Source organism: Leucopleurus acutus (assembly GCF_964270905.1).
Source record: "Leucopleurus acutus genome assembly, chromosome: 1".
Taxonomy (NCBI): domain Eukaryota; kingdom Metazoa; phylum Chordata; class Mammalia; order Artiodactyla; family Delphinidae; genus Leucopleurus; species Leucopleurus acutus.
In genome coordinates, this window is record NC_139142.1 from 125,987,578 (window position 1) to 126,013,367 (window position 25,790).

The window sequence follows — 25,790 nt, forward strand, 5'->3', positions numbered from 1 at the left end:
CCTCAGACACAGGTTCTTGTTCCTTAGTGGGAGCTTCATTTTTTAATCTTGAAAACAAAATAAGTATTGAGTATTTAATTTTAATTTTACAATAAAAAATATGAAACAGTTGTTTTTTGCATGCTTAAAATAATTTAAATTAATGCACATTTATACTATAATAGTAAATGATCTCTGTAAATATTTTAAGGGAAAAATAAAATGCATGAGAATAAACAGTAGATTCAATATATGCTCTAAATAAATGAATACAGACATGTATTTCCTCTTCTCTAAAAACAAGAGCACTTAACAAATGTTCTCTATGTTAAGTACAATTTTTAAAAAAGACATAACACATTAGTATAACTGTTTCAAAAAAAGAATTACCCTTTAAAAAATGAAAGCAGGTTATATGCTTAATATATATAATATGCACCAGTATTTACTACTATAGGACTCAAAAAGTGTGAGAAAATAAATATTTTACCTATTGTAAAGTTCAAATGGTAATGTCATTTCAATATATATTACAATTAACTTACTTTAGAGGTGGTAAAATTACAGAAATAATTTAGAATTTTGAAGAATGTATTCTCTTAAAAACCTTCATAAGCATAGCTCAAATATTAACTATAAACTTTTAAACTCTGATTTCTAAAAAATATGAATTATAACTTATGACAGCATTAACAAACGCATATGTCATCTATAAAATCTTTTAAAATATAGGGTTGGCCAAAAGGTTCGTCTTTTTCCTTAAGATGGCTCTATTAGCACTTAGTTGTCTTTAACTTCATTCAAAACAATTTTGTTAGATTGTATGTGACAGCTATCATATCAGTGTGCATTTAAAAAAGGACTTATCAAAATTGGTGAATTTTTGTGTAGCCATTTTAATATTGAAGATGGAAGAAAAAAAGCAACATTTTCAGCTTATTATGCTTTATTATTTCAAGAAAGGTAAAAACACAACTGAAACGCAAAAAAGAGATTTGTGCAGTGTATGGAGAAGGTGCTGTGACTGATTAAACATGTCAAAGTGGTTTGCCAAGTTTCATGATGGAGATTTCTCGCTGGATGATGCTCCACAGTTGGGTAGACCAGTTGAAGTTGATAGCGATCAAATCAAGACATTAATTGAGAACAATCAACGTTTTACCACGTGGGAAATAGCCGACATACTCAAAATACCAAATCAAGCGCTGAAAATAATTTGTACCAGCTTGGTCATGTTCATCACTTTGATGTTTGCATTCTACATAAGCGAAAAAAACCTTGACCGTATTTCCGCGTGCAGTTTGCTACTTAAATGTAAGGAAAACGTTCCGTTTTTAAAACCAATTGTGATAGGCAATGAAAAGTGGATACTGTACAATAACGTGGAACAGAAGAGATCGTGGGGCAAGCGAAATAAACTACCACCAACCACACTAAAGGCCGGTCTTCATTCAAGGAAGGTGACGTTGATATGGTGGGATTGGAAGGGAGTCCTCTGTCATGAGCTCCTTCCGGAAAAACAAACGATTAATTCCAACAAGTACTGCTCCCAATTAGACCAAACTGAAAGCAGCACTCGACGAAAAGCGTCCAGAATTCGTCAACAGGAAACGCATAATCTTCCATCAGGATAACTCAAGACTGCATATTTCTTTGATGACCAGGCAAAAACTGTTACAGCTTGGCTGGGAAGTTCTGATTCATCCACCGTATTCACCAGACATTGCACCTTCGGATTTCCATTTATTTAGGTCTTTGACAAAATTCTCTTAATTGAAAAAATTTCCATTCCCTGGAAGACGGTAAAAGGCACCTGGAACGGTTCTTTGCTCAAAAAGAAAGTTTTGGGAAGATGGAATTAGGAAGTTGCCTGGAAAATGGCCTTAGATAGTGGAACAAAAGGGTGAGTACGTTGTTCAATAAAGTTCTTGGTGAAAATAAAAAATGTCTTTTATTTTTGCTTTAAAACCGAAGGCACTTTTTGGCCAACCCAATATGTCAATTTAACATAAAAACTACCTGTGCCAAAGGATCTTTCTTTTAAACTGCTGACGACTAAATATTATTTGGTGATATTATACATTAAACAATTTTAATCTGCATAAGTAGAGTGACTACCTGATCAGAAATGCCCTTAATAGGTAAGTGATTCATAACTTAATGAAGGCTTAATATCTATACTTAAGGATTAATATATTTAACATAAGCAACGACTGTACTAACTTAAATTTCATGGACAAAAATGAAGACATCTAGTAGGATAGAAATGTCAACCATCCTAAAAGCTAATCTCATGGTTACTCAATGAAATACTGAGTTGGCAAACACCCCTCTTTATCCATTCTCTGAGGGCATATTTAAAAAATTAGGTCTATAAATGTTATCTTCCTAGATATTAATAATAACTGTAAAATTACTTATGTCCATTTTAGTTATTACATGAAATTGTAAACAATTTAAAATAGAACATGTCCTTTTTTGTAGAAGTACTATATTGGTAGTGTTTACAATAACTTTCAACTAATTTTGCTAAATAAATCTAAATTAATAGAACTTGCACAAAAAATTGACAAAATGCACAAATCATCATTTTTTGGGTTAAAGATTCTGTAAATCTCTCAGGTATTTAATTGTGAACAATATTCATAAAGATGAAATAATATCAAGTGTACAGTACAACTTCACTGCTTTAATAATTTATATGGGAAAATAATTGTTTTAAGAAGAACATGTATAAAGTTGTAAGAAAACATGAAAAATTTCTGTTTCTCGTTGGAAGAAACAAAAAGTAGATATTGATTTTTATTTCTAAGCATTTAATAATTTTAAACGCAGTCTGAAAAACTGTAAAACATATTGTTACAAACTAGTTTTAAAATATTTTATAAAAGAATTTTCCTTTTCCGCTTCCTGTCGAAAATGTTATCAAAGGTCGACCTTAAATTCTTACAAAAGAAACATTACCATGCTAATCATTTTCACATATAGCTATTCTAATAAATTGATTTTATGTAGCAATTAAAATGAAAGCTATTAAGCATGTGTTACTATTATTGCTGGCATTTCAATTGGGGAAACTGAATTTTCTTAATATCTCTGCAAGGGAGGTTGGTGACAGGTTTTTATTACCCTTCATTTTACTAAGAAACTGGTAGATGAGAACAAAATAAATTATTGAAATAACTACCAAGAAGAGGCTTATGTGCCCTATTTTGTTGTGTCTTTAACCATACTGGTATTCTGTTTAAGGGACAGAATTGTAATAACCAGTGAAAATATTTAGAAAAATAAATCTAAAAAAAATTAGAAAAGCACACTACATAAAATTTCATTGAGTTATAAATTCATCATTAAAATGTACACTATGTTTTTGCAACTACAAAAGCATACTTTGACATTAACAAATTTTAATACAACTACTAATATATCATTAACACTTTTGAAAAGAAAAAAATGTTCTTACCTTTAATCTTATTCACTAAAGATGCCTGCTGAAATAGTCATCATTTGAGATACTCAATTACTTGGTAGAAGACAGTGAAATTTGCTAAGCTCAAAGTTCTGAGCTAATGACCTGCCATTAGATAATTAGACTTTTCACCTGTGAATTCTTGCAATATTTTTTAATAGAAAAATTTTGTATAGCATTTAAAACAAACACTATTTAAGATTTCAATTTAAACAGAAGGATTGACGGTTATGGATTTCAACAACAACCATTAGAGATCAAGACTGCAAATAATTAAATTTTCTTCTGTATGTAAACCTGCTTTCCCTCTAAAGTTCAAAATAAAATAAATGTCCCTACTTGCATTTTTCTGCAGATCACATGACCAATCCAAAGCTACATGTAAAATGAGCATTTTGGTTAAATTACATCATTGCATTCTTCTGAGGTTTCATTCATACTACAAATAAGTGGGGTAGAGGGAAAATGTTCACATTCATTTCAATCAGACCACATTCTTTCCTTCTAATAACATTTAAAAGCCAAAAATTTCAATGCTGATTTTCAAAATGTAATCTTTGCGAATACTTATAAGCAAACTAAAAAGCTGAAAAAAGGTTTACAACAAGCCAGTAGTAAAGTCAACCAGTTCTCAAGACCTTCCAGTTACCCACTCCAGATTAAATTTAGGATAGTAATCATTATACTAATAAATAAGAGTAAAACATCTCGTGCACCATTTCTGACCATTTGTTCTGAGAGGTGTTAACAGATGTGTGGAAAGGATTGATTCACCTAAACATTTACCAGTTTGCACGTACATTAGGTACTGTGCTAAAAGTTGCAGACCAAAGACACAGTCCCTCCTGTGAAGGAGTTTACTGTCAAGGAAATGTATTGAAGCAAATGTTTACAGAATTGTGAAGTGCTAAAAAAGAGACATGTATATTGTGGCTATACAAAGGACTGAGCCACTATGAGGGGGAAAGGTGCAAGGAGGCAGTGAAAATACTACAGTGAACAAGGTTTTGCAGCAAGAGCAGGAGTTAGCAAAGCAGGGAAAGGAGAGACAGGTGGAGGAAAAGCAAAGAAATATAAAACACAGCAATGATATGATACTGAGTGGTCTCACATGACTAGCAGGTAGGGAACAAGGGAGAGTACTCGAAGATGCAACTGAAGAGATAGCAAGGGCTACTTTAGGAAAGATCTTGATTGTCACGCTAAAGCGTTTGTGCTAAGAACTTTATTCTAAGGTTAATAAGAAAGTATGATAAGATTTGTGTGTCAGAAAGAAAAAAGGCAGTATCAGAAGAGGATAAGCTCCAGACAAGGAGTCCAGATAAGAGACAGTTAATGACTGATAAAAGAACAACAAAGTGTTTTTTTTTCTTTTATCAGAATTATGGGTCCTAGTTTTCGACTCAGAAAAAAAAAATGGTTAGATGCATAAAGTGTCAATGAAAAGGCCGCAGAAATTGGGAAGTCATATGGCATCTCAACTACAAAGAGTTCAAAGTTACTTGCAGTCCTAATGCTTGCTTATGCAGCTGTGATCCCTAGGCAGTACAGGAAGTTTCTGCTCAAAAATAGCGGGAAAAACTTTTGATCACTATTTTTCTTACTTCTAAGTCCCAGAAATTTCTATGTCATTGTATTCACATAATTTTTCTATCATGAAATATTGATTTAACATATTAATAATAAATTTTTGTTATTAAAAAAAAAGAGAGAGTTAATGACTGTCCCAGGTAAAGCAGTAGGAGTATCAAAGAGGAGGAAGGTTTTAGGAGGTTGATAAAGTAAAACCAACAGAATATAGGTACCAATTGGATAAAGGTAAATGAGGAGAGCAAACATGATCCCCTACATGTCCTCCATTCATATAAAAATACTTACCGCTCAGACCTAGTCTTATATAGCTCATCCTTTGGCACAATTCCAACAATCACTTCTAAACCAATAACCTGCAAATCATCAACCAGAACATAACCCCTACATTTTACTATTTTTCAATCAATCAATTCAAAAATATCATAGTATATTTGACTTAGACTTGAGTCCTAAGAGAGTATATTATCCAATTGTCCCTATCTTGTAAATGAGAAAAATCTACAGCCTAAAAATGCTAAAGTAATAAATCCATTAAGCAACAGAACTGGTTCTACTTCAGATTTCCACTGCATTTCCTCACAGCCAAATCCCCTGTTATAAATCAGGCTCCCTTAAATTCATGCCAGGAAAAGTGGAAAAACTTAACTGATCTCTCTGCCTCTTGATGTTTTCCACTCTAAAACATGCTATCATTGCCAAATTAATCTTACTAATAGACCAAGTTATGTCATTTTTGCTGAAGTGTTCTACTGCTCATATATCATAGAAATACTACTCTAAGATTGGGAGGCTAGATTCTGGTCCCAATGCTACCACTGTATCAGTTGTTGCCTTTTCTCCTGGGGAAACAAAGGGGCTTCACATTGAAGCTCAGGCCCATCCAGCTACTCATACTTTATATAGTAAAATAGGAAAGTACATTTGGAACCACAAGCACAACCAGGGAAGCAATATAGTACTTCTTAGTTTAGTCTCTGAAAACAGACTACCATAATTTAAATTGAGGGTCTTAACAGCTATGTGACCTTGGGCAAATGACTTATCTGTACCTCAGTTGTCTCATCCCTAAAACTGGGACAAGAACAGTGCATATCGCATTAGTTTGTGAGAATTAAATGAGTGGATAAATGTAAAACATTTAGTGTATGTACTCAATAATTGTTAGCTCTTATTACTGCCATGGGTTAGAATCAGGAATCTAATCTTACTGTCTAGAATTTACTTAAGTGTGCCACACAGGCTCTTAAAGCTTTTTACCTCAATATCTTTAATGTTTTGAGATTTTTCTGCCATACCTCCCCCATTCTCAAACAAAATACATTAGGTATTAGTTTTGATTGCTGGGCAATTTACCCTAGTATGAAATAATCTACCCACTTCTGAAGATGTGGGTATAATTTGGTCATCAGGGAAGATAAGAGTAAAAAATCATTCTAAATGGACAGAGGAAAGAACTAGGTAAAGACAAAGAGAAACAAAATATTTATGTGTAAAAACATGAAGCAAAAAATAAGACCATAAGTAGAGGCAGAAGATTCTAATGCCAGACTCGGGCTATAATTTTGGTATTTTGTTCTTTTATTTTGTTGGCAATATTGAATTAAGCCCTGAATACTTAATTTATAATGTATTCACAAACTACCCTCAGAATCGGGAGACTGAAAAAATGGTAGTAACCTCAGAAACACTGGCAGAAGTTGGTACCATTTGCCCTAAATGAAGGACTATACCAAAGTTTCATTTATCTTTCCCTTTCAATGGGTTTCCCATTACTTCCTGCTTACCAGCTATCAAAGGCAGAAGTCCAAAATGCCAGAAACCACTGTATTTTGATGCACAGTTCCTACTTGCTAACTTACAATTACATACCAGGGGCAAATGTATTGCATCCACTTTGAAAAGGAAAAACTATTTTACAGTTACTAAAGATTTGGTTTGAGGCAGTAATGAGACAGTAATGTCCGTGGTAGGATAAGAGAGTCTAAGGACATGATCCCCCATTACCTCCAATCCCAGTTACATTTCAAAAGGTTAGAGAAAGAAACAAACCCAAAATAAATTCTGTGTATCTCATAGATGAGATCAGTTTTTTTTTCTGCTAAACCAAATATATGAAATGAAGACACTCTGACAATTTTGAACATTTAAGACTCTAATAACTTGGATTATGACCAGGGTCAATAATTCCTCCAAATAAGTTCAGAACTTCACAGGAAAATAATGGAGTGATTCTTTACATATTCTTCAATGGAAATAGAGTTAGTAGAAGTAAACATTTTTAACAGAAATATTATTTTCAAATATAAAACATTTTTTAAAGGTTGCCATTCTGCTCTCAAAAGAGCTTACTTTCTGCTTGCATTTATGAAAGCTAATTAATGACTTATTGGTTTAGTTTAGAGTGGTATAATAAAGTGGTATTTCTCTTTGGACCAAGTCCAGATTCTGTTCTGGTGTAGCATTTCACAAAAATCACATAATCTAATATATACATGGTATTAGGGGTTTAACTAATTATGAAATCAGTTTACTGTGTGGCCCTGTGAAGATGTAGATTCAGTGTCTCCATTTCCGACTGCCTATTCTGTAATTACCCTGGTGGCATGAACTATGTCTCATTCATGTTTCCATTTCCAGCACTTGACAAAGAGTCTTGCATACAGAAGGCAGGGAATCAATGTTTGTTGTCAATGAATATGTGGAAGGGTTATCTATATTATACTATGAAAGAGCCATGTAGTTAGCACTGGTGCTAAGTATAAAGTTCAGTAGCCAGAAATACAACAGAGGAATTCACAGCTTCAAGGAGAGTCAGTTTTACATTTTCATTTTTTTCCTAGTACTCCTTAAATTAGGGGAATTTAATAAAATATAAAAGACATTTTTATCTATATAACACGTTTTACATCTCTTTTAAATCTTCAAAACAATCATGTAAAGATTATTTACAGATGAATAAACTGAAGTAACTTGAACATAAAGTGAGAGAGCTGGGTTTTGAACTCTGATATTTTGACTCCAGTCAGTGCCCTTACATTATACTTTGCTTAGAACAAAATTGGAAGTCATTGAGAGAACTAAATCAACTTTTAAAATCACTTCAAACTGTGGCTTTTAGAACATTTGATTCAGTCAATAAATAGACATCTTTCAATAAGTAGACAGGTTTTCCAAGCTTGAGTTATTATAGATTTACTATGGATTCTTATGCTCTTAAGACTGCTAGAGAGAAATACCTATTCTCAACTTTTTGTCAAGAGAACAAACCTTACAAAATTTAAAACTTTACTTCCATTCTATTTAATAATTAATCTATCCAGGTAGATATACAGAAGAAAATGGAAAAAGGGGAAAAAAAGGGAGAAACATGATAGAAAAGAGCAATTCCATGATGAGTTACAATCTAATATCTGAGAAAAGCAGATTAAAAAAAATCATCTCAAAGGTCTACAAAAGAAAACAGCCACTTTACTAGCACAATTACACATTTTTCATAAGTTTAGTAGTATTATATAAGTAGCCGACTGGAAATGAATGCCTGGCAATAATTAATAAAAGGTTTTCTTTAAAAAAGAAATTCTGTAAGCTAAAAAAAAGTTTTCCTCCTAAGCAGAGAGGATTATGTACCAGTTTTCAACAAGGGTATTTGTTGTTTCACAGTTTTTAGATAGGAAAAGTCAGAACTACAATCAAATTCTGATATTTGAGAATTATATGAGGTGCAATTGAACACTGTAATAAAATGCCCTCCATCCAGCAGTTTGGAGGAATATACTCCAAGAACTATGAGCCAAAATTACAAATAACTGCAGTACAGTTAGTACAGTTAGTGGATTGCCACTAAAACTCTCAATGATGAGAAGATTCCACTGATATGTAGTTCCCAGGGTCTCCTGTAAGTAGCAGCAGTAATAACAGTACTAACAGCAGTAACAGCTGGAGCAGCAGCAGGAACAGCAGTAATTAGTAGCAATATTAGCAGCAGCAGCAGCAGCTAGAGCAACAATGGCACCAACAACATTCATTTATTGAATGATTATTTTTTGTCAGGCCAGTGCCAAATAATTTTAATTATTTAAATAATTTGAATTATTTAAATTAATAATTTAACATCCACAGATTATCTCTATTTCTTATAGCCACCCTGCAAAAAATTATTACATACCTTTCACTAATGAGGAAGATAAGGTGAAGTAATATTCACAAGGCTACAGAGCTGGTTAGATATACAACCAGGATTTAAACCTGGACTGCCTTATTTTAAAGCTGTACTCCTTTCCCAACGCTACACTTCACAGAAGTAAGGATAAAGATACTTTTCAGTGTGGAGGATTAAAAACAGTAGATTCCTACATTTCAGTAAATGATATAGAAAAAGAGATCACAGTAGCTTCTCCACGTTTGTAGAGGAACGTATGGTCTTCCAGGTGGGCAAATACCAGTGACTAGAGTGAGGCCGTAGAAGGATCTCAAAATCAGAGATGTGGGCTGAAAGATGAGATGAACCACAGTGTGGTCAGTATAAGGCAGTATAATTTAGAGGAAAAAATGATTTATACTATTTTTAAAGACAGAAATTACTAAAATGAACCTAGGATTCATAACTATTCCCTAAAACTACAAGTTTATTGAGCTTCAGACACCAAAAATCTAATTTTATGACTAATACGTGCTTCAAACAATTAGCTCTTAAGAAAGATTTACTGGGTTAGGAAAAGAAAGTTAACATAAATGATTTGTGAAAATGGTATGAGATGGTTAGAATGAAAAGCAGGCTGAAGATTAGGATAATTCTATCTGAATAAAATGCACACAGAAGTAAAATTATGAAAAATAATGAGTAACAATGATAACTTTACAGTTACACAGTGCTTCCTATGTGACAATCACTTTCTAAGTACTATATACGTATACTAACTCATTTAATTCCCTCTACACTTTATGAACAGGTACTGTTGTTTACATGCATTTTACAAATGAGGAATGAGGCAGAAGTCTGTAACCTACCCAAAGTCACACATGTTCTAGTAAACAGCAGGGTAGGAACTCCAAACTAGGCAATCAACTGCAGAGCCTACGCTCTTTAACCACTAAACCACACTGTACCTTTAAGGGTCTGAGAGGGTTTAAAATGAAGCTGGCTTTCAAATCACCTAATCTTAGTATCAAAGAAGTTCTCCTGAAGCTGTTTAAGTAGGAAGTAAAACTTTACTATATAAGAAATTCCTTAACAGATAATAAAAGGCTGAAAATAGTCTCAAGAAAAATAGGTAAGTGGGTAGATTGATAAGCTAAGCATAAGGAGTTAGAGAAGTTAGAAACAGATAATGAGAGATTCTTAAGCTTCTTAGTGTGAAATCATGTAAAGTAACCATACTCTCCAACAAAAATATCTCTTGCTGCTATAATCAGAGGCAGAATAAACTAGTAACTGGTCTGTCCCTGTTACGCACTTATTAGATTTTACAAACATAATAATGAGGACATCATTTTTCTGATATAATTTCTAAAAATATAAAAATGTACATTGCTAGTCTCTAGTTACAAACACTATCTTACAAATGATTCAGAAACATAAATGAAATGTCTAGGAATCCATCTTAGGCAAAACTACACAACTACTTTTTATTTCCCAGTTCATAAAATTTGAAGGATTACTCCAGATCAGTATTCTACACACTATTCCATGGAGATTAAGAAGTGAATAAGTATTCAAAGAAAAAAATTCTAAGGTCAAATAAATATTCTCTTAGACATTCACAAGTCACATACAGCATGAAAAAGCCCATATCAAAGAATCCATTTAACTTTAACTTGCATTGCCTAAATTTATTTGACCACGGAAACTTTTCCCCCCAACTTATAAATTATGGACATTAGTTGTACAGTACAGAACCTGGGAAAAAATGACCTACTTACCTTCTTTAATAGAAGTATAAGAGAACTACTTTTACAAAAGCCTATGAAAGAGTTAAATGTGCTGAGAAATAATGTGAACATTTAATTTTCTCAAGGTCAGAGAGTCCCTGTTTCTGCTACTGGGAATAGGATACGTGGCATTCTAAATTTATCTTGTCATAAGAACAAATTATGACAATGTAAGTATAACCAATATTGAATAATAGAATCTCAGAAGTCTAGAACAAGTCAGCACTCACATTTTACAAATAGGGTAACTGAGGCTCCAAGAACACTGCCACTCCCCTGGTTTTCTTTCTATACCATCGGCCACTCCTCAGTTTCCTTTGCCAATTCCTTCTCATCTCCCTGACCTTTTATTGTCAGATTCCCCAGAGCTCAGCCTGTGGACCCTGTCCTTTCTCTCTCTCTACTGTATCCTTTGGTGATCTCATATAGTCCCATGAGTTTTTTTCACTGAATTTTAAATTTTGGTATAATTGTATATTCACATGCAGTTATAAGAAATAACACAGAGAGATTCCATATTCCCTTTGTCCAGTTTCACCAATGATAACATCTTATAATATAAAATAACAGTAAAAAATTATAGCACAAAAGCATAAGCAGGATGTTGACAGTGATACATATACCAACCTTACTCAGTTTTCCCCAGTTTTACTTGTATTTATTCCCATGACATTAAATGATATTTACAGCTTAGAACACCCCCCTAAATTCATACAGGTGAATGCTTATGACATCTCAACTTGCATATCTAACAGATATCACAAACTAAAATATGTCCCAAATCACAGTCATCATCTTCCCTCTCAAATCTATTACTTCTAGTCTTCCCTATCTCAGTTAATATCAATGCCATCTTTGCGGTTGCTCACACTAATAACTGGAATCATCCTCAAAACTTTCTTTCTTCTACACTTCACATATAAACCATCAACGAATTCAAAACATGTCCCAAATCAAAACTCTTTATCACCTAAACTGCTAGCAGCCTAGCCTAAATCCCCACCATCTCATACCTAGATTATTACAATAACCTCCTAATTAATCCCCCTGATTTTGTCCTTGGTCTTCTACAGCTTATTCCGAAGACAGCAGCTATGGTAATACAGACACACTTCTATATTTAAAGGTTTTCGTTGATTGTGGGTTTTATTGAGGTATAAAACACTCCTCTATTCAAAATGCTCTAATAGCTACTTATCTCATAGTAAAAGGCGAATTCCTTACAATGGTCCATAACGTCCTATACACATGGCCCACATTACCTTGCAAGCCCCAACTCCTACTATTCTCCCTCTTAATCACTTATTTGCAGCCAGACCAGTCTCCATGCAGTTCTTCTTTCAGGTCTTTACTCAAATGTCGTTTCTCTGTGAGACCTTCCCTGACTACCAAATTTTAAATGGCAGCCTCCAAACTCCCACCCAGTACTTCTTATTCCCCTTCCCTATGTTATTTTTCTCCATAGTATTGATGACTATCTAACATACTATATACTTTATTTACTTTATATTGTCTGTCCTTCACCACTAAAATGTTCGTTCTGTGAGGGCAGAGATTTCAGTCCATTTTTCTAGCACTTAGAAGGGTGCCAGGCACAAAGCAGATGTTCAAGAAATATTTGCTGAATAAACAAATGAAGCCCAAAGAGGTGAGGAGTTATGCCAAAATATCATAAAAATGGCAAGAATCCAAGTCTCTGTAGTTTAGCAGTCATTTTTTCTCAAAAGAGCGATGGACTTAAACTGAACCAATCTCATTTTTTTTTCAGTGGTAACCAAAAGCACACATGCATGAAATGGCAATTTCTGATCAGGTGAATAAACTATTTAGAATAACCTGATGGCAAGGAGGGATTAGACTCAAGCTAAAACTCATTAGCACAAAATTAAAATATGACCAACTGCCTATAATCAACAAGTTTTGTACTAGCTGCCTTAGGTGTTTTATTTAAATTATTTTTTTAAAAAGGAAGTTATAGGTGATAGAACTTTAGGAGTTTAAACTTTAAGAAAATGAACTTGATAATACTATAAAACAGAATCCTATGGAAGAACACAAAGCAGTACTCCTACATTGCTATATCAAGAATACAATTTCTCATATTTTTAAACTATAGCCAAGGTAGAGCAAATATCTATAAATGAAAAAGGAACTTATGTTAAAAATGTAAAGAAGTTGTTTCTGGACAAAATTTTTAAATTAAAAAAAAAACTGGGTAGAAAGAGGGTGAATGACAAAACTTCCTAGAGACAGATAAGGAAATAAAGACTAGCATAACACCAAATTCACCTACTGAGAGACAAGCCACTTCCAGAGCTTTTGAAAAATTATTCATTTACCGTAGAAATTAGTTTGGAAATTTAAAACTAATGGGTTCAAATTTTTTGATTATTAATTGCAAGAAGCACATTTCGTAATAAGTAGTCATCTATACTGGCTTTAAATCTGTTTCAAAGTAAAACTGAGCAAGTTCTGACTTCAGAGTAAAAAAACATGACTGAGTCATATTTCCAGAGCCTGCCTAACCCTTACGGCAACTAAGATCACAAAAGGTATTTTACATGTCATTAAAATTCAATAAGTTGGTAGAGTATAAACAGTGACCTTTCAATTGTGCCAGAGGAAAAAAAGCAAGATGCACTAAGTAGATACAGCTCTCAGTGTGCAGGCCAAATAATAGGGCTTCCATGAAACAATAAAGGCAATGCTCCTGTTTATATGATTAAATCTACAGCTTTCACATGAAATTCTTTATTAGTAAATAATTCCTGAGGCACTTAAACAACAGAATTTTTATTAAAACAAAATAATAGCATCAAAACTGTTTATTAGAGCTATAGTCAATGTAACTAAAATAAACAAATGTCAACTTTAAAAAATATATATATGTGGAAATACGTTTTATATATGATAGAAACAAGTGCATTATTGGCCCTTATATTTTTTTAATGTTACCACTACCCAAAGGAACTATTAATAGCTAAGTAGGTATTATGTATTAGATGTACAAATATGCAACTTTAAAACTTGTTTTACTGTATAAAAAAATAAAACGAAATTTTTAAAAAACCTTGTTTTAAGGTCTCCAAGAATAGGTTTTGTCAATTCTTTACACCTTAGAACTCACAATTATTAAGATAATATTAATAATAATAATCCCGAAATAAGAATGGATATAATCATGTCTAACGGTCTGAACAACAGCCAAATTAAAAAGCTATAAATAAGCAGCTATAGGAAATCTGTAGAGAATTCTAGGGAATATCTTGGAGTTCTTAACAAAATAAAGCAAACACTAAACAACAGTTTTAAAGAAAAGAATATAAAAATAGACATCAATACATTTGGAGAACATAAAACCAAGCTATCAAAATTAAACTAAATTTTTTAAAAATAAAAAATCTGATAATTGATGCTGTTAAAAAACTATGAAGTTACTCCTGGGTAATACATTTTAAATAACAGTAAAAATAAGTGAAATTTTGGAACATAATTGTAGGGACCTGTTGTTCCAAGGATATGAAAAATAACCATTTCCTAATAACCGGAGCTTTTGTATTCCTTGGATGCATTCATGCTAGAGGAAGATTAAAGGGAAGCAGCCAAAATGACTAAACTTCAACTGGGACACTGAAGCACAGATTTGATTTTCTTGGCCAGAAGTGACCCACGAGCTTAAGATCAAGAGCCAAAGCCCCCAGTGGGAAGCTGTGCTCTATTTGGTGGGCCTTGATACCATCTCTGGCTATATCAACATCAGCCTCATGGAAGGCCAGCCATGAGAGAAGGGAGTCTCCCCAAGATCTGATTTCCTGAGACCACAACCTAGAGCAGGTCCCACAGTCAAATTAGTCACATTCCTTGGAAAGAGAGAACAGGCATCAGTTGTGTCCATCGAAGGGGGACACTGTCCAGGTGTACCCTGAACATTTTTTGAAATCTCTGGGCTGCTTCTCCATCTGAAAAATAAGAAAAATAGCACAATGACAGACAACGAATGAGGAAAAAGACAATCATCTGGCCTAAAAAACTTAAGACTTATAAGAAATTAAGAAAGCAGACAAAACAGACAAAAAGACAAACAGCCATATCATTTGGAACATATTATTCTGAAGTCAAGTACAGCAGAGAAAAACACAAATTATTTTAAGCAAAGTAAGAAATGACCACAGCAACAAAAGTTATTTTTGGAGAGAGCCAACTGGAGAAAAAAAAACGTATGTTAAGATATGTCAACCTGACACAAAGATAAGGTGGAATAAGAATCTAGTCCCATTTGAAGCTGAAAAGAGCTGAATAATGAGAGCTAGTGTCATGAACTTGGCTGCTTAACTGCCTTTGTGTAAGAAAACATCTCAGAACTTTGAACTTAGGAAATTCCAACTTGTCTTGCACCAGGTCACGAGCTCCATAGAGCAGGAACCTATTTCAACAAGCAGCTTTAAAAAAAAAAACAACAAAAAAAACAAAATACTTTAATATTTTTCATTTCTGTTAATGATACATTTAAAAATGCAATAGTGCTAAAATCCATCAAAGTAAAATGCACTGAATAAAAATTACACTTACTCAGAAAGATGTTCAGAAGTTGGGATACAAACAGAAACTGAAATTAGAAGAAAAGTATTATATTTAAAACAGCATATGAAATATGATGAGTGAGAAAAACGATTTAGTAAAGAGCACATACTGTGGCTGACCAATAATACCGGAATAAATATCAAAAATCCAAAGTAAAACAATTTTATATACGTACCTTTCTCTATTACAACTTGACAAGCATGAGTTTCATGTTGACTTAAGTGTGTAGCCATATTATCTAAGCCAGAAACATCAGTTAGGAAATCACAATTAAGGCACACTAGAGTAATGCCCCTATAAAAAACAAAGCAAATAGTATAAAAGAAAATGTTTTTATCTTTTATGAAAATCCACACACCAGTTCAATGAATACTTTTCCGTGATTTGCTTTTTGTGTCATAACTGTCATTCCAATTTTTGTTATATAAACTTGATATAACTGAAATGATTCTCTAGAAAATGTCATAGTCATATTCAAATTATACTACCATTTATTTACAGAAAGTATTTTTGCTTTATAAACTTTTCTCTCTCATACCAGTTACTGAAAACTAAGAGTCAAGAGACCTACAGTCCAGTCTTGGCTCCACTAACAACATGGGTCACTTTGACAAGTCACAGTCTATTTGTGCCTATGCCCATCTGCAAAACAAGAGTTCAGTATATATAAATGTACAATATATACATTAGTCAGTGTATATTTACTAAGGCTGTCGTTACACATACTGTACTACTAGTGTACTGTATTGTGAATACAATGACGACCAAAAAATACAGTCTGTGCTCTAATGGAACCTTTATCTAGTGTTTTCTAGGTGAGGAAAAAATTAGAAATGTGAACGCTTTTAAAACAGATCATTGTCGTAGCTGCTATCGTTGTATACTATGTGTTAAAAATTTTCCTATATATTATTTAGTTTATTCTCACCACAAGCATCCAAGGTTGGTATTATTCTTCTATAACACTGAATTAACTGAAGTAGCTAATTCACTATTGAAGTCCAAAGTCTGAGTTCCTCAGCATCCCAGTACTCTGAACTGGCCCACTTGCCTGGACCTAAACTACTTGTTCCCTTAACAAAACTTCACTGAGTACTGCAGTTCTTAAATATGTAATGATTACATATTTTCAAAAAGGTTAGAAAGCAATTCCCATAGTCATCAATACATTTTTTTTGAATTCACAAATAGTTTTTATGCTTATTGGATCAAACTGTGCAGCATTTGCTATTTGAAGTATTTAAACATAACTGGCGTATTATAGTATGTAAAATTGGTCTTAAGACTCTAATTTAAAATGTGTTTAAACTTTTAGCTTTGAGTTTTATTTTAAAATATTAAGCCTGCAAAAATATGTGAATGTTTCAGAGAACTTAGAAAGCCACTGTGTTTAATTTATTATGTTTATTAGAGTTAAGCACTTGGGAGCTTGGGGTCAAGCATCTGAAGAGCTGTTTAAAAGAAAATCAAATATATTAAATGTATAAATGATGTTACATTGTTTAAAGGTAACTGAAGTGTAAATGAGACTTTAAAATAAAAAATTCTAGTCTGTTCAGCTTAAATGAACTTTATCAAACATTATTTAAAGGCCCGCTTGAAAGTGATTTTTTTAAATAAATCTATTTATTTATTATGGCTGCGTCGGGTCTTCGTTTCTGCAAGTGGGCTTTCTCTAGTTGTGGTGAGTGGGGGTTACTCTTCCTTGCAGTGCGTGGGCTTCTCATTGTGGTGGCTTCTCCTGTGTGGAGCACTGGCTCTAGGTGCGCGGGCTCAATAGTTGTGCCTCGCAGGCTCTAGAGCTCAGGCTCAGTAGTTGTGGTGCACGGGCTTAGTTGCTCCACAGCATGTGGGATCTTCCTGGACCAGGGCTCAAACCCGTGTCCCCTGCCTTGGCAGGCGGATTCTTAACCACTGCACTATCAGGGAAGTCCCGAAAGTGATTATTAAATGTACTAGATTTCTAAATGGAATATTTCTAAGCTTAAGGAAAGTTAAGATTTAAATACTTAAATTTAATAATTAGTCTTTTTCTATTAACAAACTGCCCTCAACAGTCACTAAAAGTAGTCTCAATGGTAAGTAGCTAAATGCCTATTCCACTCGACATAGTTAATTGGACCAGGGATGGAATGTCTAACTCAAGCCTTCTCTGAACAGGGATTTGTAATTGGGATATATAATCACATTTCTTGATCTGGGAAAATGTGGGAAGCTAGGAATACTATGTTTGGGTCATCAACAGAGAAAGCTGGTCTACACAGAGAAAGGAGAATGGAACTCATGTCCAGAGAAAATAACAGACAAAATCATCCTGCTTCAGCAGGTCAGACTAGAAAGAAGCCGTGTTAGTAACTGATGGCTTTCTGTTTCCCTCGTATGTTCTGGCTGTATCTCTTCCTTCTAGGGGTCCATGAGGGTCTTTGGAATCCTGCTAATAAATTATTTTTGCTTAGGTGGAAAAAAAATAGATCATGTAATGTGATCATTGTTATTGTCAGTTTATTAATAAAGCATAAATACATTTCTGAAGTTCATCACATACGTTAAAATTTTAAATGTTTTACCAATATACAAATACAAACAAATAACATACCTTAGATTGACTTCTCCCCTAAAGCTCTAGTCTAACAGTCTGCTGTATATTTTCCCCTAGATGTCATACTGGCACATAAAAAACTGACCTTCATAAAACTAAAATCATGTACTTCCTTCCCAAATTAACTTATCCTGACTGGCCTTTCTTATGATGCCATTTCCTCTGAAAATAAAGCTCAACCTATAGTTATCTCTGTCTCTTCTTCCTTAAACAGTCAGTATGTCAAGCATTTTATATCAACAATTTATTGAGTACTTATTCTGTGCTAGTCAAACAATTTTAGACATACCATCTCATCTAAATCTAAACAACCCATAAAAGGTAGATGCTATAATTTATCATCTTTTTAATAGAGGATGGAGTTAGCTTAGTAATGTACCAAGGACACAGAGCTGGTAAAGGTCAAGATCAGGTTTGAAATCAAGCACTTTCATTCCACAGCCCAGTTTCTTAAAGATGATATAATACTATCTCACCATTCTAACCCAAGTCCTTACTAGATTATTCATAACTACCACAAAAGTCCTAATCAATAGGATTCATGCATCTATAATTCACCCTATTGTTAAAGGTGAGAAGAGATTCAACCTTCCTTCAGTTTCATTCAATTCTATATAAAACATCAAAGGTTGTCCAGTGCCCTCCAAAATAAGTCCAAACTCCTTAGCCTTATTTTCAACGCTTTTACAATCTGGCTCTAAGCTCAAAACTATTGCCCCCAATTTCAGTATTACCACTATAACTTCAATGCTCCATTCATTTACTACTACCATTCCCCCTCTGTACGCCTTCAACTTTTTCATTTCTGTACCTCTATTCGTGTTATTCCAACTCAAATGCACCTGTACCTCTTCTATCAGTATAAACAATACTCATCCTTTAAAGCCAAGTAAACTAACACCTATGTAGATCATTCCAAGTAAAGTAATCTCGCTCCCCTTTGAAAAAAAACCAACCATCATTGCACTTATTAAAATCCCTCTTGCTTTATTGTGGTTATTTACATTCACCTCTTATCTCCCACCCAATAAAATGTACATTCTCTGAAGGTTGGTTCCAAGACTTCTTCATTATTACTATTATCTTTACAGGATCTGCTACATTATAGACCTAGTAGATACACAGTAAATAGCTAAAGAACAAATATTCCATTCCAATAAAAGAATAATTACAAAAATTATTGTTCTATACAATTATAAGTTTCTATGTTCCATTCACAGAAATAGGCAAATTTTCAATCTGAGACTTATTCAAGTTGAGAGAAAAACATCCCGGAGGTTTAAAATCATATGATTCATTTAAAAACCAAACACACAACTGAGCTTAACAACAGTGAGGTGAAAATCAAAAATCTCATCTTTTGAATGCAATAAAACTCTTCATTCTTATAAAAATTTTCAGTATAGGCAACCTCTAATATAGCTTAATCTATTTCCTTGAATTCAGTAAATGTTTTAAAATTAGTACTAATATATTTTTAAAACTGAACCAAATTTTTCTCTCCCTGTGAGCTACTGGTCCAACATCATAGATGGGACCTATTGTCCACATAAGTCATTTTCAATGCATACATTAATTTATTCAACAAATATTTACTGGGTGCCTAATCACTATCAATGCCTGGCATAGACAAAAATCCAAACCACACACATTCTAGTGAGAGGACACAGAAAATAAACAAAATATACAGTGAATGAGATGATAAAAGATGATCCAGAGAAAAATGAAGCATAAAAAGGAGATAAAGAGCACTGGGGTAAAGCACAGGAGAAAGGATATAATTTTAAATCAAGTGGTCAAGGAAAGGCTCACTCATCAGAATAAAGACCCAAAGGAGATAAAGGAGCTAATCATACAAAAATCTGGGAAAGAGCAAACTAGTCACAGAGAATAATACGTACAAAGGTCCTGAGACATAATATCATCCCCTCTTCCATTTTTTCCACTAACCCAAAATATCAAAACAACTATTGGTTAACCTTATCTGTATAGATTAGCTTGGTGCAGCAAACATACTGATATTTCAGGTAGCAAAGGCGACATGAGCAAAAATAAAGAGCAGTGGGGTCTAAAGAATTCAGAAGAATATGAAAAACATGGTGCTCAGTGAATTCTGAGTTAAGTGTGTGGTAAAACCAAATTCTCAGTGTCTTCAGAAATATTCATCAACAGTTCTTTCTGCACAGTAAGCAAGTTGTACCCGTCTCTTAATTTGAAAAGGAAAAAGAATTATACAGACTACATACTAATTTCAAGAATTCTAGTGGTTTAAGAAATTTACTTCAAAACTGAAAAAGTGTTAGTCACTTTACTACATATTTTAGGTATCTTTTTTTAAATCAAATATTGTTGAACAGCCCTATTTTTGTTCTCATTTTACAGTGTAAATACATGAAGATTTCATCTTGACACCATTGGTCACCCCTGAAACAAATTTAGCGAGAGAATATAGACCAATCAAGTACTTTGTAAAACACTCTGGCAGTTCCTCAAAGGCTTGACATAGGGTTACCATATAACCCAGCAATTCTAATCCTAGATATATACTAAAGAAAAATGAAAAGACATGTCCAAACAAAAATGAGTACACAAATGTTCACAACAGCAATATTCATAACAGATTCAAAGTTAAAATAACCTAAATGGATAAACAAACTATCATATATACATACAATGGAATATTACTCAGCAATAAGAAAAAGAAGCACTGATATATGCTATAATATGGATGAATCTTGAAAACATTATGCTAAATGGAAGACACAAATCACAAAGGATCACATATTTTATCATTCCATTTACATGAAATGTTCAGAATAGGCAAATCTAAATAGACAGAAAGTAGATTAGTAGTTGCTTAGGGATGAAAGGAATTGGAAGGAAATGGAGATAACCACTAACGGGTACAGAGTGCCTTTTTAAAGTGATAAAAACGTACTAAAATTAACTGCGGTAACTGCACAATTCTGTGAATATACCAAAAACTATTAATTGTATAATTTAAATGTGTGAATTGCATGGTATATGAACTGTATCTCAATAAAAATGTTATATACAAAAGATTTAAGTCATGTAATTTTTCAATAGAAAAAAATTTAAAAGATCAACTAGTTACCTGAGATCTTCTGAATACTTCTTAAAGATACAAAACCTTTTACTTGGACGATTACTATGAAAGCTGGGAGAGACAAAACAGATTTTATTAATTTTACTATACAGTAAGTCATATTAATTTATTAGCTATATATCAAGTCTATACTTAAATCTCTAGTTTTGAATAAAATATTATGATATAAATAATAATATAATGTTCATCATCCCTGTTTCATTCAGCATTTTAGCTTACATTCTTATTTATCTATTTATTTTCTAGTGAAATGTATTTAACTAAGCATATTCTTATACAATCAGCACCTCACCCTCACATAAAAAAAGGAAATACTCAAGAGTTTAAAAAAGTAAAGCAAGTCAAATTATTTTCTTCAACTGTTAAGAGTTGAAACAATTTAAAAGTTTTGCTAATAACATTTTTGCTATAATATGAATGGTTACCAATAAGAATCATTTTAAAAATCCTTTACCAACTTAACATGTTTGTGTTGAGGAAGGGGAGTAGATTCCAAATTATCCTGGAAGTTAACAGTAGTTGAGCTAAATGCCACTGTTGGCATTTGTAAAATGGATTTGTAAAATCAAACATTTAGAATTCTTTGCAATTACTAGTAGAGGTTTTTTTTAAAAAAACAAATTAAAGCAGAACTCTTGAGCTAAAACAATGCTTCCCCTAAGCACAGAACAGAAAACCCCTAACCAAGCTTTGTAGCTGATGCTGATAGCTTTTACACACCCTTTTAAATCTGATAAGGAAAGCTTTCCTATACTAGAAAACCAGGATCGGCTTAGCACAGTACTACTTAGCACAGATAAAAGTGGAGTCATAGACTAGTAGCACGAGCATCATCTGGGAGCTTATTTAGAAATGCAAAGTCTTGTGACCCCCACCCTCCCACATAGCAACTGAATTAATCTCTGGCAGTGGGGCCCAGGAATCTGTTTTAACAAACTTTTTCAGTAATTCTTATGCAAGCTAAAGTTTGAGGAGCAGCAGCTTGCAATGATAGACCTAAAGTAGCCAACACACCAAATCAATTCTAAGTCTCAGATACAAGGCAACCATCACCAGCAGAGCATGTATGTATGGGAAAAGAAATACTCTGACCAGTTATAATCCCCAGAGAACATTCTCAGAAGATTTTTAATACTTATTTCTTCAATCTGGGGATAACTACTACTAAAGAGTTTATAAATTCAGCATAACATGACAAAAATAATTGAATGGTTTTTTTAGGAAGAAACCATCAAGAGGTTGGGAACCACTGAAATAATATGCAAAAATTTGTGCACATAACTGTATTTCCTCAGAGTGTGTCCCAGATTTTATCTGATTCCCAAATAATGTGAACCAAGTAAATTATTTTTTTTAATGAGATTTAAAAGTAACTTTTAAAAGCTCTTTCTTCCTTCTCAACAGACTGTTTCGGTTTCTTTATTTGGTAAGAGGAGAGGAAAAAATTACGTTTTAGGGTCTTTTGATGGTTTCCATTTCTGTCTATAACTTGCACCTTATTAAAATGTTGGTACTTTTAAAATTTTAGTTGTCTGAATCCAGTTTTAATTTAGAGTTCCCTACCTATAAAAAAAGACTTATACTGTTATTTTATTTATATTTATTACACAAATTCCATTCTTCTAGTTTTGTGTATTATAGGAATGGAAAAGTGGATCTGTAGCTCACCAACAGAGGGAAAAAAAAACTACCTTTCTTCTTCCTAATAGACCTGTGTAAAGTTAATAACAATAGGGAAATAATCTAATAAAGGAAAAAAAAAGGTTAATATTTTTATTACGATACAGTAAAACATAACATTAAAATCTAGTTTTGAAAATTCACCATCTACTTAGACTATATATACATAATTACCAAACTCATTAAGCTATTCTCTAAAAATAGATGAATTTTACTGTAAATAAATTATACTTCAATAAGACTAGAGGCAAAAAAAACTCCCTTTGACCATCTTGCTTTGATACAAGTAAAAAGTTTACCTCTGAAAAAATACAAAAGTATGCAACAATATTGACAGTATGCCTACTATTAAGACACCAAACTGGAGGTTGATGATACAATAAAGCAGGTTGTTTGCCTTAGAGTTCATGGTCCAGGGTTTGGGGGGGGAAGGTTGTCAAAAAGCATCTGGCACAGAATAAATGCCTAATAAACATATGCTAAACAAGTGAATATATATTCATTATCACAGGATAAACATCAACAGTGACACACACACAGTTTTGTGGTTGCATGAGGGAAAGCTGCAGGTAAATGGAGAAGTCAGCACAATTAGTAGTACATTTCAGTTAGGAAGCTCCATATACTGACTTACTCCAGGCAAAGCAAAGAAAATAAGAGTTGAAGGCTCTTGGAAAAGTAGTTAGGAATTAGATATTAAAAGGTCTTACATTCTCCAGAAAATTTGAACTTCATCCTATTAATATTAGGAAGGTAAAGGATTTTAGGCCAAAAAATATCCTGACCAGATATTAGTAACAAAAGAAAGGAAGAAATGGAAAAGGGCTGAAGGGGTGGGTTGTGGACAGAAGACCATTTATGATGCCATCACAATAATCTTAACTGTTTTTCTAATGACTATTATTTAGTGCCAATAAATCTATATAAAAAATATAATGAACTCAAGCATATCCTGTAAAAATTAATTCAGGAATCTGTCTTATTATTATATAGGAACAAATTGTTATACCAGCTTTCTTTTTCCTTGGAAAAATTTTAAATCATCCTTCAAAGCCTAAATGAAATGTCATTTATACAATACCTTCTCATTTCTTGTTTAAAGAATTCATCGTTACCTTCTCTGGGCTCTCACAGTCATTTGTTTATCACATTAAGCTAGGTAAATATATCTCTCCTACTAAATTGTGAAAATTAAAGGCAAGGACTTTATGATACTGAATAATGACAATTTAGAAATAATACCTAAAATTACTTGAATATCTCCTAAGTGCAAATCATTTTATTAAGCACTTTAAGTACATTTCCTCTAATAATCACAGTAACTTTCTCTTCAAGAAAAGGAAAATGGGAATCAGTTAAGTAATTTGCCCAAAGTCACACATGTAATAAATAAATGGTGAAGCTTGGTTTCAAATCCAGATTTGTCAGATTCTTCACCACCAGCTTACCACACTTCTTAGCAAACAGTAAGCTCTGCTACAAAAAGAGATATTAGGTACTTATGGCTATTACCTTAATTCTATTACATGTAGAGAAAAAAGCCTTCTTTCTTATACATAATGTTGAAGAATAATAGCAATATTACACAGTAATGCATTTTCATTTTTTCAGGTGACTTCTACTGCTACCTAAAGGCTATAAGCAAACAGGGTGCAATAATTTAAACAACCAAACCCAAATAATGCTACTTCTTTTAAAAATCACTTAAAAATTATATGTTTAATGATGCTCTTCTTTGTAAGAGTCTTATTCCAAAAATGCTCCAACTGCATAAGATTTTTTAATATCCTCTTTTGAGATTTTATTTAGAGGCTTTCTTTTATAATTACAATAATGACTCTCACTTGCTGTTTGTAATGTGCTAGGTGACATGGTAAATACAAAGAGCCCCTTCTTCTCAACGAGATAATACACATACAAACAAACATAACAAAAGGCAGAACAGATGAATGGCACACAACTCAAAGCAAGGAATGATCCCTGTGAGTGGTTGTGGTGATCAGACACTTCAAAGAAGGTAAAGTGAAAGGAAGGACAGGGGTATTCCAGGGACTAACAAATAAGGAAAAGCCACTTGTCAAAAATGAGTATGGGAGAAAGTTTATTCTGGAGAAGAGCAGTCTGAGACTGGAGGGGAAAAAACCAATTGAGAGTACAGAGGTAGTATGGGATAGGGATTTAAGGGACTCATTCTCTGGAGAAAATGAAGTTTCTGTACATATAAAACTCAAGCCTGTAACAAGAATTCACACTGGGAAGAAGTAGTGGTTGGGCCATTCAATGGGAGATACCTAAGGCAGTGAGTGAGGCAAGGGTACATATGAAGTAGAGAAAAAGGAAAAGTGATTTACCAAACCCTAAGAGTGGCAGTGGAAGCTTTCAGTTCCACATGAGGCTAACCATGAGTAGGATTGTGTGTCCTGACAATGAAGTGCAGGGTTGGGGCTCACTGGGAATTGGGATAAGGGTAGAAGGGAGTTGGGCTAACTGGGAATGTTTTAGAATAGAATGGATGTGGCGGTTTTATAGGACAAATGAGAAGCCTATGATAATGGGAAAGGGAAGAGTAGAATGACCCTTGGCTTAGGAAAACACAAAATATTTTCCAATTTGCTCCCCTATAAACTAAGGGCAGAATTAAGGCCGTATTTGGGGAGCCATACATTTGTCAAAGAACAAGAGACATTCCACACAGAAGTACACTTGGGAAAGGATGGCCGGGGCCTGGTTTAGAGGAAATGGATTATAGGTGTAGTCCACTGTAGTAGGTGGGAGGCAGAGAGGCAGAATGCAGAAGGTGTTGTCTCAGGAAGCCATGATGCACAGTGGCAGAC

The 25,790-nt window shown here is 33.4% G+C and overlaps 1 protein-coding gene across 9 annotated transcripts in view; it reads right to left on the reverse strand.

Moving 5' to 3' along the window:
• ZNF280D (zinc finger protein 280D) overlaps positions 1 to 25,790 on the reverse strand; it is a 156,625-nt gene that overhangs the window by 23,135 nt on the left and 107,700 nt on the right. For 7 of the 9 annotated variants that reach the window (XR_014326447.1, XM_082846422.1, XM_082846426.1 and 4 more), the window contains 4 exons: positions 21,265 to 21,327; positions 15,726 to 15,844; positions 15,539 to 15,575; positions 2 to 47 (listed from right to left, as the gene is read on the reverse strand). Coding sequence is in view for 8 of the 9 variants with exons in the window: in XM_082846422.1 (XP_082702548.1) it covers positions 2 to 47; positions 15,539 to 15,575; positions 15,726 to 15,844; positions 21,265 to 21,327 (265 nt within the window). In the remaining variant the exon portion in view is untranslated. Of the gene's footprint in view, position 1; positions 48 to 13,633; positions 15,409 to 15,538; positions 15,576 to 15,725; positions 15,845 to 21,264; positions 21,328 to 25,790 lie in introns of those variants that run through there. The other 2 variants (XM_082846427.1, XM_082846428.1) reach the window with 2 other exon arrangements.